Source organism: Coregonus lavaretus (genome assembly GCF_964263955.1).
Source record: "Coregonus lavaretus genome assembly, chromosome: 26".
Lineage (NCBI taxonomy): Eukaryota > Metazoa > Chordata > Actinopteri > Salmoniformes > Salmonidae > Coregonus > Coregonus lavaretus.
In genome coordinates this window covers 31173836-31187691 of record NC_140013.1, presented here as the reverse complement: position 1 = coordinate 31187691, position 13856 = coordinate 31173836, and the positions used below count along the sequence as shown (strand labels likewise).

The 13856-nt window shown below is 44.3% G+C and overlaps 1 protein-coding gene across 1 annotated transcript; it reads left to right on the top strand.

Moving 5' to 3' along the window:
* Positions 1–929: 929 nt before the first annotated feature.
* On the top strand, positions 930–13610 carry LOC311101849 (cis-aconitate decarboxylase-like; the record flags this gene model as incomplete). The annotated part of the gene is made up of 6 exons (XM_084143059.1): positions 930–947; positions 1618–1675; positions 2295–2482; positions 3277–3369; positions 10284–10489; positions 12683–13610. 6 exons carry the CDS (start codon positions 930–932, stop codon positions 13608–13610), a joined length of 1491 nt encoding a protein of 496 aa, XP_083999185.1.
* Between the last annotated feature and the right edge of the window lie 246 nt (positions 13611–13856).

Below are 13856 nucleotides of genomic sequence, written 5' to 3'. Positions count from 1 at the left end.
TTACGGTCAACCCGGTTACTTTATTTGACACGCAATAGGCACTTACTATAGTTATTTTTGTATTTACCCTCTTGAGAAGGGAAAACTTGTTTTTTTATTAGGTTCAACATGTGCTCTTTATGACATCATTTTCCCCCCCCACCAAGTTACACATCTCAAAAGGCACCGAATTGGTGGAATGACCCACCTGCCCCTCTCTGTCCTGTATCAGGGATCTTTTTCTCTCTGGAGTACAACATCACACCTTACCTAAGAAGAAAATGCCTTCTTCCTGATGATGATGGTGAGCGAAAATCCCAGCGTGTTGTTGGAGTAGAGGTTCTTGTTTGTGGAATTTCCTGCCCCCTGGAATTTTTGTTCCCCTCCCTGCTCTTCTTTGTTCCTCTCTGTCCCCCTCCCTACCCCTCCCGGCCCGTCTCTGTTCGGTATCGGGGATCTTTGTCCCTCTGGAGTATAAAAGACAGAGACCTCACCTGAGAGACAACCTGCCTCCTCTCCTCCATCTACACTTCATCCATCCATCCATCCATCTCACCAACAGATCTATGAGGGAGAGAGAGAAGAGAGAGAAGGAGGCGAAACAGAGAGATGAGCCCAACACAACAAAACAGAGGACAGACAGTCAAACAAGGGAAGAGTTGAACCACAGTTTGGACAGACCTACTAATTCCAGGGCTTTTCTTAATTTTTTTTCCAACAAAACAGAGGACAGACATTCAAACGAGGGAAGAGTTGAACCACAGTTTGGACAGACCTACTAATTCCAGGGCTTTTCTTTATTTTTTTTTGCTATTTGCTATTTCACAGTATACAGATCACATAAGGCCTTCATCTTCATACACCATTCTCAGTCAGACAAATGGTTTGCTGTTGATGAATAGTACTTCATCTTTCACTTGCTATTTCACAGTGACAACAGACAGACAGACATGCTCTTCAAAGTACAGGTAAGCACCAGCCAATATAGTCACTCACTATGCATATAACCTATATGAGAGTTATATGAAATTATTTATATTTATAGTATGGGTCTCTCTCTATTCTATCCCCTGTCAGTGTGTAAGGTTAGAGCTCTAGAAAGGATGTTGTTGACTATTGGTGATGTGTGGAACTGTAATATGACCAATATGGACCCCATGCATTAATTGATCCATCATATATTGATATATGTGGGTCTCTCTCTACTCCACTGACAGTCAGTGTGTGAGGTTAGAAGCCCAGAGAGAATAAAGTTGTATGTATGTCTGTCTGTCTGTGATTTGTATGGTGAATACTTCAGCTGTTAGACTCCAGTTTTATCATCTTATACGATCAGGTGTTTTTTTAAATAATTGGATGTCATGGGGTGTTCTGTTTTAATGACTCACGTCACACTTGGCTACATAACGCTCACCAATCGAATGCTGTTTGGGTCAGTACTCGTCTCATTATCTGAACTGTCAAATAACACACAGGTGATTTTTTTAAACTGAAAACAACAAACTGTAAGGAATTCCGGTAGGCCTAGCCTAAAACTGAAAAGTACAAAATGATAAAGTTTTTATGTTAATTCTTTCCCTCTGTCTCTCAAGACTGTATTAATGCATACTGCTGTCTGTCTGTTTCTGTGTTTGTCAGAGATCCTTCAGACCCATGTCTGCTACACTGAGAGGACTCCACCAGTCTGCCCTGGACGGTAAGCTCAGCTCAGCACTCTTCTCTGTACTGTGTACTCTCTGCTGTTTCCATCCTGTGTTAGGATTTTCCTTTATCACAATATCAAAACACACACACACACAAACACAAACACGTTCGTTAAGTGTTTCTTTCTGGCTTGGCCATGAGGAAGCTGATGTTTGACAGTAGTAAATATTGGTCTGTTCTGTTCTATTCATACAGGCTGTGTTGGTCAGGTCTATACTGTACATAGACCTAGGCTACATAGACCTACATTGACATAGGCTGTCTGTGTTGGTTCTCTAACTCTCCGTCTCAGTTCAGACGTGAATAAACTGAGCTTAGAACATACTGGGGAGGTTTTAAACATTCCTGTCTTCTCCTGTCATCGTCTCCCTTCTTCTCCCCTCTCCTCGTCCTCTTCAACACCTCCTCTCCCCCTCTCCCTCCCTGCTCCTCTCCTTCTCTCCCCACTCTCTTCCTGCCCCTTTCCACCTCTCCCCCCTCACCCCCCCTCCGCCTCCTCCTCCTCTCCTTCCCCTCCTCCTCTCCGTCCTCCTCCCCACTCTTCCTTTCATCCCCTCCCCCATCCTCCTTCTCTCCTCCTTCCCATTCCCTCCTCTCCTCTTTCCCTCCAGTGATGCAGCATCCAGCCTCAGAGGACAGTGTGACGGCCAGTTTTGGACAGTTCATCCAGGGTGTCCAGCCCCACCACCTGACCCCCACCCTGCTCCACCGTAGCAAGAGGATGGTTCTGGACTCCATCGGAGTGGGACTACTGGGCAGCACCACACAGGTCTTCCAACTGGCCCTACAACACTGTCAGGTGAGATAATAGAATAGATGCTTTATTGTCCATTTGTAACAACGGAAACTTGTCTTCTGCCTTTCCCAACATCCCTAGATATACACACGCACACACGTTGAGAGGCACAGGGTCAGCCACACAGAGCGCCCCTGGATGCAGAGCAATTGTGGGGGGTTAAGTGCCTTGCTCAAGGGCCCAATGGCAGGGGATGGTATATTGGATCAGAGACCAGCAGCTTTTCAGCAGCTTATTATGTGTCGCCCGGGACTTGAACCAGCACCTTTCAGCTTCCTTTTCTCCTCGTCTCCTTCCCTTCACCCTTAACCCTACCCCTAACTGATGTGAAAGCGGATAGCTTGAAGTGATGTCAATCTACCATGTTTGCACATCAGTGCACATGAAGGAGAGGACACAAGGAGATGAGGCAAGGACGTTTCCCTGACTGACAGCTCAATGAGTCCAGTCCAGTGCTGTAACAGTGTGTAAGAGGCAGAGAAAGCCTGCGGACAACACACAGTAACTGGAGCTAGGTTTAAGGTTAGACAGAGACAGTTGACAGACTACATAACTGTTAGAAGCAGACACTCTGTCATCCCTTAAAGAGTCAGGACAGGAATGGAGGAATGGAGTGTACTCTGTAAAGATTGGTCACTCCCCATGGTGATTGAGTTCCTGTGTAGCCGTGTGGAAACACAGTGTGATATGGACACAGTGTTGTTAGGAAGAGGAGAAAAACAGTTTGTTTTAACAGTTCTGTTGTCTGTCTGTTCTGTCTCTATAACGCCCCCTACCGTCTATCCTCTGTCCTGCAGCACATGTACGCTCCCGATGACATCAGTTCTGTTTACGGACGCAGAGGAACCAGACTCTCCCCAACCCTTGCTGCCTTTGTCAACGGAGTGGCCGTGAGTAGATACATCTACAGTAGATCTGCATAGACATGAGTGTAGATATGTAAGGTAGAATAGCATAGACACTGTAGCGAAGAGACAGTGGATATACAGTACCAGTCAAAAGTTGACACACCTACTCATTCCAGGGTTTATCTTTATTTTTACTATTTTCTACATTGTAGAATAATAGTGAAGAATTCAAAACTATGAAATAACACATATGGAATCATGTAGTAACCAAAAATTGTGTTAAACAAATCAAAATATATTTTATATTTGAGATTCTTCAATATAGCCACCCTTTGCCTTGATGACAGCTTTGCACTCTCTTGGCATTCTCTCAACCAGCTTCATGAGGTAGTCACCTGGAATGCATTCCAATTAACAGGTGTGCCTTCTTAAAAGTTAATTTGTGGAACTTATTTCCTTCTTAATGCGTTTGAGCGAATCAGTTGTGTTGTGACAAGGAAGGGGTGGTATACAGAAGATAGCCCTATTTAGTAGAATACCAAGTCCACATTATGGCAAGAGCAGCTCAAATAAGCAAAGGGAAACGACAGTCCATCATTACTTTAAGACATGAAGGTCAGTCAATACAGAACATTTCAAGAACTTTGAAAGTTTCTTCAAGTGCAGTCGCAAAAACCATCAAACGTGTTACGGATACAGGTATCCTGTATGTGTATTTGTTTTTCCTCTCCTTCAGTCGTAATCACAGGTGTCCCTTGTTTTCCTGATTGGTGGTCGTTGGGGTGTCCCACCTGTCCGACATCCGTTCGTCTGCTGATTGCTGAGGTGGACCAATCAGTGGACACTCCTCCGTTTTGCACCACCTGTTTCTGGTTTTTCATTACCATGTCACATCCCCTGGTTTTAAAAAGCCAGTCAGTTGTGTTTTCTGACAGAGAAAACTCTTTGTGAGTATGGATCATGTGGTGTCTTGTTTTTGTGTACTCATGCAAGTGCAGTCTAGTCCATATTGGACCTATGTTGTTTGTTTGTGCCTGGGAAAAAGGGGGTTTAGCAAGTCGCCCTTGGGCATACACACTAGTTAGACCTGTCTAACACACTAGTTAGACCTGAGCGGACCACCCACTGTATTTTTGTATGGTTAGCAGTAGCTTAGTGGTTCTTGAGGCAGGCAAGATCAGTTTTTTTTTTTTTTACTTTATTGTTTCCTTCCTTGGGTCCAGCTCAGCCCCTTTTCCCCAAACTGTTTATTGTATGTTTATAATAAACATTTTGTGTTTGACGGTAGCATATGGTTGTTGGTGTATTTTGTTCTCACTGTTCCTTGTCAATATTCTAATTCGCATGAGTTATGTTACAGGTCTCTTTTCCATCCACCCTAGACTTTTAAAGCCACGGGGTTCGTAACATAACGTGGGGGTTCGTCCGGGATATCTCAATGATACCCATGCCACTCATGCAAATTGGTTTAGTGTCTGGTTCAGTGTTGAGCTTGGCAGCTGTGACTAGCTGGTTTCGTGTGCAGTATTTGTCGGCTCGTGTTGCTAGCTTAAGATGGCTACTTTTGATTTGGATGCCTTTTTGGAAAAACCTACGTGGGAAGTTTTTGATAATTGCCGTAGAGTGGATCTACAGGCTTTGGCTGACCACTTTTCTATACCCATACCGAGGGTTTTAGTGAAAGCGGAAGTTAGGAAAGTGGTGTTAGAGGTATTATTGAACGATCGAGTGCTTGAGTTACCGCCGCCTGAGCCTGCTGCTCCTGTAGGGGATGTGGCTGCTGCTCCTGTAAGCCCGTCGGTGTCTGAGGACAAGGGCGAGGCTAAGGCTCCAGACATAGCCCCGTTTTGACCCACTCCCCACTGTCAGACAGTGATGCCAGGATGGATGTCCACTCGACACTGCTCCAAATGGAGGCGGAAGAGAGGGCACAAATCAGGCGAGAAAAGTTGGAGATGCGTAAGCTAAAGGCAGAACTGGAGACACGTAGACTTGATCAAGAACTGGAGACGCGTAAGATGGAACTGGAGGCAGAGACAGCGAGGTTAGTCACTGCTCATGCTATGCCTGCTAGGAAGCCATCCTCACCAGCTGTGTCGTCTGCTACTTTTGATATTAGTAGACAGATCACCTTAGTACCTGTGTTTAGGGAGTCAGAGGTTGACTCCTATTTTAGTGTTTTTAAGCGTATAGCAGTAGCATTGAAATGGCCCGAAGAGGTATGTTGCCTATTACTTCAGTGTAAATTAAAGCCCAAGAGGTTCTGTCAGCGCTACCTCTTGAAGACAGCTTGAATTATGACGTGGTCAAAGCTACTGTTCTTCGTGCCTATGAGCTGGTTCCTGAGGCATATCGACAGAGATTTAGGTCTCATAAAAAGTATTCGACTCAGACTTCTTTGGAGTTTGCTAGAGACAAAGGAAATCTGTTTGACAAATGGCACACTGCTAGTAAGGTAACTGATTTTAACTCTACGGGAGTTAATCTTGTTAGAAGAGTTAAAAAATGGCTTACTCGGCCGCATTGTAGTTTACCTAAACGAACAGAAAGTATCCTCACTGTCGGAAGCGTCTGTATTGGCAGACGAGTTTGTGTTGACGCACAAGAGCGTGTTTTCGGCTCATAAGGAGAGCAGGGCTGCGGAGTTGCTAACTCTTAGCCCTAGTCGACCAGCAGTACATCCAGCACGCCCGAAAGATGTGTGTCACTGTTTCTATTGTCATAAGGTGGGACATATACAGTTGAAGTCGGAAGTTAACATACACCTTAGCCAAATACATTTAAAATCAGTTTTTCACAATTCCTGACATTTAATCCTAGTAAAAATTCCCTGTTTTAGGTCAGTTAGGATCACCACTTTATTTTAGGAATGTGACATTTCAGAATAATAGTATAGAGAGTGATTTATTTCAGCTTTTATTTATTTCATCACATTCCCAGTGGGTCAGAAGTTTACATACACTCAATTAGTATTTGGTAGCATTGCCTTTAAATTGTTTAACCTGGGTCAAACGTTTAGGGTAGCCTTCCACAAGCTTCCCACAATAAGTTGGGTGAATTTTTGCCCATTCCTCCTGACAGAGCTGGTGTAAATGAGTCAGGTTTGTAGGCCTCCTTGCTCGCACATGCTTTTTCAGTCCTGCCCACAAATGTTCTATAGGATTGAGGTCAGGGCTTTGTGATGGCCACTCCAATACCTGTTGTCCTTAAGCCATTTTGCCACAACTTTGGAAGTATGCTTGGGGTCATTGTCCATTTGGAAGACCCATTTGCGACCAAGCTTTAACTTCCTGACTGATGTCTTGAGATGTTGCTTCAATATATCCACATAATTTTCCTTCCTCATGATGCCATCTATTTTGTGAAATGCACCAGTCCCTCCTGCAGCAAAGCACCCCCACAGCATGATGCTGCCACCCCCGTGCTTCACGGTTGGGATGGTGTTCTTTAGCTTGCAAGATACCCCCATTTTCCTCCAAACATAACGATGGTCATTATGGCCAAACAGTTCTATTTTTGTTTCATCAGACCAGAGGACATTTCTCCAAATTTTGGAGCAGTGGCTTCTTCCTTGCTGAGCGGCGTTTCAGGTTATGTCGATATAGGACTCATTTTACTGTGGATATAGATCATTTTGTACCTGTTTCCTCCAGAATCTTCACAATGTCCTATGCTGTTGTTCTGGGATTGATTTGCACTTTTCGCACCAAAGTACGTTCATCTCTAGGAGACAGAACGCGTCTCCTTCCTGAGCCGTATGACAGCTGTGTGGTCCCGTGGTGTTTATACTTGCGTACTATTGTTTGTATAGATGAACGTGGTACCTTCAGGCGTTTGGAAATTGCTCCCAAGGATGAACCAGACTTGTGGAGGTCTACAATTTTCTTTCTGAGGTCTTGGCTGATTTCTTTTGATTTTCCCATGATGTCAAGCAAAGGGGCACTGAGTTTGAAGGTAGGCCTTGAAATACATCCACAGGTACACCTCCAATTTACTCAAATGATGTAAATTAGCCTATCAGAAGCTTCTAAAGCCATGGTATCATTGTCTGGAATTTTCCAAGCTGTTTAAAGGCACAGTCAACTTAGTGTATGTAAACTTCTGACTCACTGGAATTGTGATACAGTGAATTATAAGTGAAATTATCTGTCTGTAAACAATTGTTGGAAAAATTACTTGTGTCATGCACAAAGTAGATGTCCTAACCGACTTGCCAAAACTATAGTTTGTTAACAATACATTTGTTGTTGAAAAACAAGTTTTAATGACTCCAACCTAAGTGTATGTAAACCTCCGACTTCAACTGTATATAATAATTGCTTTCTGCTAAAACGCAAACACGGGATGCCTCTGCACGCCAGGCCGCCAACGGGTGTTGGGCTGATTCGTACGGTTGTAAGGCCAGAATCAAAACGGATGCCTCGTGGTAAATTTGGTTTGAAAGTCCCAGATCGCAGCTATGAACCGTTCATTTTTGAGGGGTTTGTTTCCATATCAGATGACGAAGCATCTCAGCATCCGGTTAGAATCCTTAGAGATACTGGTGCAGCCAGTCGTTCATACTATCTGATGTGTTGCCCTTGTCCGATAATACATATTGTGGTTCCAGTGTGTTAAAACAGGGAATTGAAATGGGATTCGTCCCAGTGCCATTGCACTTTGTGAACGTACACTCTGAGTTAGTCAGTGGATTGTTCAGAGTTGGAGTACGTCCTATGTTGCCAGTAAAAGGTGTGACATTTATAATGGGCAACGGTATTGCCGGAGGAAAGGTGATACCCGTATTGGAGGTATTAGATGAAAGTGACCAGTCTCTCTCAGAGGAGCTGGCACAGGGTTATCCACATTTGTTCCCCACTTGTGCTGTCACACGTGCTCAAGAACGACAAGTGGGTGACGTGATAGATTTGTCGAACACGACTCTATTCAGAGAGTGTGACCCAGAGGATGGCTTGTGTGCTACCTCTGGTAAGGTGGTGTGGTCTGACCAACAGCCCAAGGAAGGGAAGAAGTATGTGGAACTTGTTGCGGATGCAATAAAGTTACCAGTCACTCGTGAGCAGCTGATTGCTAACCAAAAGGTTGACATTAGCCTGGCTAAATGTTTATCTAGTGTTGTCTCAGAGGAGGAGCTGAAGAAGAAAAACATGGCATACTTCATTGATGGTAATCTCCTCATGCGTAAATGGGCATCCCATGTTGGCGCTGGCGGAGATTGGAATGCTGTTTACCAAATAGTGATTCCTACAGCCTTTCGACAAAATGTTTTATCCCTCGCTCATGATCACCAGTGGTCCGGACATCTGGGAGTCACCAAGACTTATGATCGGGTTTTTCGACATTTCTTTTGGCCCGGTTTAAAACAAGATGTGGCTCAGTTCTGTTGGACATGCCACACCTGTCAAGTAACTGGGAAACCGAACCAGGTTATTCCTCCCGCTCCTCTTTGTCCCATACCTGTCATAGGTGAACCATTTGAACATGTGATGGTTGATTGTGTTGGACCATTACCGAAGACAAAAGCTGGTAACCAGTTTCTGTTGACAGTTATGTGTGTGGCCACCAGATTCCCAGAAGCCATTCCTCTGCGAAGGATTACTGCTCCGGTGGTGAGTAAAGCCTTGATTAAATATTTCTCAACTTTTGGGTTACCTAAGGTGGTACAAACTGATCAAGGTGCGAATTTCCTTTCTAAGCTTTTCAAACAAGTGTTAAAATCCTTGTCAGTTACACACCATGTGTGAAGCGCATATCACCCAGAGTCTCAGGGTGCGCTTGAACGTTGGCATCAGACACTGAAGTCTATGCTCCGTAAATATTGTTAGGAATCTGAGAAGGATTGGGATGAGGGAGTTCCTCTAGTTTTGTTTGCTGTCTGTGAGACGGTACAGGAAGCCCAGAGTGAAGGAAAAGCAGCCAACAAGTGCTCAGCATATGTGGGAACTCCTTCAAGAGTGTTGGAAAAGCATTCCAGGTGAAGCTGGTTGAGAGAATGCCAAGAGTGTGCAAAGCTGTCATCAAGGAAAAGGGTGGCTACTTTGAAGAATCTCAAATATAAAATATATTTTGATTTGTTTAACACTTTATTGGTTACTACATGATTCCATGTGTTATTTCATAGTTTTGATGTCTTCACTGCAATGTAGAAAATAGTAAAAATAAAGAAAAACCCTTGAATAAGTAGGTGTGTCCAAACTTTTGACTGGTACTGTACATAAAATAGAACATTAGCCACGAGGGAAACACTGACCTAAAGCACATCATCACCACCACCACCACAGTCATTCAGCCACACAAGCTGGAAAATGGAAACCCTCAACATTCACCTTCTGTTTGTAGGTTAGAGTTAAACAGACAGGTCTAAATATAAATATGAAGCGATGATGGGCAGATCCAGGCATGTGCACAGATAGAGGCCTAGGGGTGCTGGTCAATGCCTGCTATAGTTATTACACCTGTTCATCGCTGGCTAGGGTTAGCACATTATTGTTAACAGAGAGGGAGAGGCAGAGAACATAGATATATGTGGACACTATAGGGCTCCTATTACCACAGAGAGACAGACAGACAGACAGACAGACAGACAGACAGACAGACAGACAGACAGACAGACAGACAGACAGACAGACAGACAGACAGACAGACAGACAGACAGGTCATAAAGACAGAGTAGCCAGCATCCCATAAAAACTTCCAGCAACAGATTTAATTGTCAGTATTTGTCACTATTTACTTTCTCATGTGGTAAACCAACTGTGTTCAACCACCTTCCTTGGTTTTCTAATGAAAATAACATTTTGATCATTAAAGCAATGAGTCTGATAATAACTGTGGTCTTTCCATTGTCTGTCTCCATTGCATGTCTGTTGTCCAAGATAACTGTATGTTGTCTGTCTGTTGTCTCTGGGCTAACTGTGTCTATTGTGTGCCTGTTGTGTGTCGGTTGTCCTGTCCAGGCCCACTCCATGGACTTTGACGACACCTGGCACCCTGCTACTCACCCGTCGGGGGTGGTCCTTCCTGCCCTACTGGCGGTCAGCGACATGCTGCCCAACAACAGAAAGCCTAGTGGGCGGGACTTCCTGTTGGCCTTCAACGTTGGGATAGAGGTCCAGGGACGCCTGATGAGGTTCTCCAACGAGGCTCACAACATCCCCAAGAGGTGAGGACTGGACCATTACTCTGGTGCTCTCTATTGGGCTGTAACATAAAGTATTCTCAATGCCTACATGTCTGTTTGTGTGGTATTCTACCAGCCTGTCTGTGGGATAGGAGAGGCTCAGTGGCTAGTCTAATTTGTTTAGTTTAACAGGTGGATTCCCTCAGACATATAGGTGTTTATACACCATTACAGACACTCTACTTTGTTTACACTGTGAGAATACGCTGAAATGACTTATAATTTGTTAATTCCCTCAAGACCGCTGAAACAGACTCTCAGCCTCTCCTCCCTACGCAGGCCTATACTGTATAAACCTGATGACTGTCCTGTAGTATTCTGTTCTGCACTAGACAGACACCTGTCCTCACTTTAGACAAATGCAGGTTAGCGTTTTTGATCAGGAATCTTGTTCTGGAGGCAGCTCTGCAGAGTGATCACTAACTGGCATAAAATCTGATTTGAAACCTAACACTAACCACACTGCTATCTCTATTGCCTAACTCTAACCTTAACTTAAGACCAAAAGCTAATATTTGTTTTCATGAATATAGCCAATTTTGACTTTGCAGCTGGCCTATCTGAGGGGAAAGTGCTCAGTTCTGCCTCCAGGACAAGACTCATGACAATAAACGTCCACCTGCTAGACAGACACCTGTACTCACTGGCCCAGCACTCATTTAATAATGACTGAGCTGTCAGACACTTTACTCAAGATTACTCAATTGGGCTGCTACTAAAAAATACATGTTTATTTTAGTTTTAGTTTAGTCATCAACCTGTGCTTCCAAAACATCTGGGCCCAGATTCACAAAACACTTCCTTTACAAAACCTTAAGAAGATTCTTAAGGAAAAAAATAAGAAGTTCAAAAGATAGTTCGCAAGTGCAATTCCTCAACAATATCTTAAGATTGTATGATTTTCTTACCAACTTCTCAAATATCTTCTTACAAATAGTCTTAAGATGTTTGTTGCTAGGCAACCGTTTTAGCTAGCTATCTAGCTAGCAATGGCAATCATGTTAGCATATTTCTTATTAAGATTACAGTTCTAAAACATGTTCTTGGGTTTAAAATAATCAATATTGAAACTATCAGATGAAGTTTGTGAGTGAATTAAACATGTTCCATTGCTTTCATTAGCTTTTTCTCTCACTGCCCTGAGTTTAAAACAAAGGTTTAGCTATCTTGGAATTAAGAACATTTCCAATAACTTTATTTTCAAGAATCTAATTTCTTCTTAACTTTTTGCTTAACCTCTACGGGATCGTTGTCCTGTATACGGGACGGTTGAGCTAACGTGCGCTAACGTGATTAGCATGACTGTTGTAAGTAACAGCAAACTTTCCAGGACATAGACATGTCTTATATGGGCAGAAAGCTTAAATTCTTGTTAATCTAACTACACTGTCCAATTTACAGTAGCTATTACAGTGAAAAAAGACCATGCTATTGTTTGAGGAGAGTGCACAACAACAATAAACGTATCACGGCAACTGGTTTGATACATTCACCTCTGAAGGTAAATAATGTACTTACATTCAGTAATATTGCTCTAATTTGTCATCCTGAGGGTCCCAGAGATAAAATGTAGCATAGTTTTGTTTGATAAAATGTAACAATTGACCAATTCAGCACATTTGGGCAGACTTGATACAGAATAGTCCAGTATTGCAATGCTTCACTGGATCAATCTGACATTTCGCACACACTGCTGCCATCTAGTGGACAAAATCTAAATTGCGCCTAAACTGCAATATCATATTGTGGCCTTTCTCTTGCATTTCATAGATGGAACAAAAAAAAAAAATAGAAAACGCATGTTTTTTTTTTTTGTATTATCGTTTATCAGATCTAATGTGTTATATTCTCCTACATTCATTTCACATTTCCACAAACTTCATAGTGTTTCCTTTCAAATGGTATCAAGAATATGAATATCTTTGCTTCAGGTCCTGAGCTACAGGCAGTTTGATTTGGGTATGTCATTTTAGGCGAAAATTGGAAAAAAGGGTCCGATCCTTAAGAGGTTAAGGAGAAACATAAGAAATAGCGCAATAACATTTCCAATAACCTTTTTGGGGAATATCAACTTTGCTTAACTTTCTTCTTAAGTCTATAATTAAGGAAAAATGGTAATTAAGAAGAAATGTATTCTTAAGAAGGTTTTGTGAATCTGGGCCCCCCTCCCTCCAGGTTCCACCCTCCCACCGTCGTGGGTACTCTGGGTAGTGCTGCAGCCTGCGCCCGCCTCCTCTCTCTGGAACGCTCTCAGTGTAGCCACGCCCTGGCCATCGCTGCCAGCCTATCAGGAGCCCCCATGGTGAACGCGGCCACCCAGTCTAAACCCCTCCACATTGGCAACGCTGCGCGGCTGGGGCTGGAGGCAGCTCTACTGGCCTCAATAGGACTGGAGGCCTCGCCCAGAGTCCTTGATGACACCGCCGGGGTAGCGGGGTTCAGCGCCTTCTACGAGGACTACGCCCCACAACCTTTAACCTCTCCAGAGGAGGAGGGGGTGCGGTTCCTGCTGGAGGACCAGGACATGGGGTTTAAGAGGTTCCCGGCCCACCTGGGGATGCACTGGGTGGCCGACGCTGCTGCCTCTGTGCATAAGCTGCTGCAGGGGAGGGGGCAGGGGTCACAGGTCGTAGGTCAGGTCCAGGACATCCTGCTGAGGGTTCCCTGCTCCAAGTACATTAACCGTCCGTTCCCGGAGTCAGAGCACCAGGCCAGACACTCCTTCCAGTTCAATGCCTGCTCTGCCCTGCTGGACGGGGAGGTCACCGTGTTCTCATTCTCCCAGGAGGCACTAAAGCGCCCCGACCTGCTGGCCTTGCTGAGGCGTGTCCGCGTCGAGCATCCCCATGACAACCCGGCTAACTTCGACTGCATGTACGGCGAGGTGCAGGTGACGCTGGTGGGTGGGGATGTGCTGAAGGGACGCTGTGATACTTTCTATGGCCACTGGCGCAACCCGCTGACCAATGAGAGCCTGAGGAAGAAGTTCCGTAGCAACGCGGGGGCGGTCCTACCCAGGGAGAAGGTGGAGGGGCTGATTGAGGCTGTAGAGGGACTGGACAGACTGGAAGACTGCTCTCTTCTACTGGCACAGCTGCAGTGACACACACACACACACACACACACACACACACACCTCATCACATAACTATTTTCTGACCAGCTGATCTTTCTGCATTTCATATCAGGTGTCTATAGACATATACAGACCATGAGCTTGCATCTTCAGGTGTGCATGACTTACGTAGGTCTTGGATGTTCTACCTGTTTACCAGTGGTGTAAAGTACTTCAGTAAAAATAGTTTAAAGTACTACTTAAGTAGCTTTTGGAGGTATCTTTACTATTTAT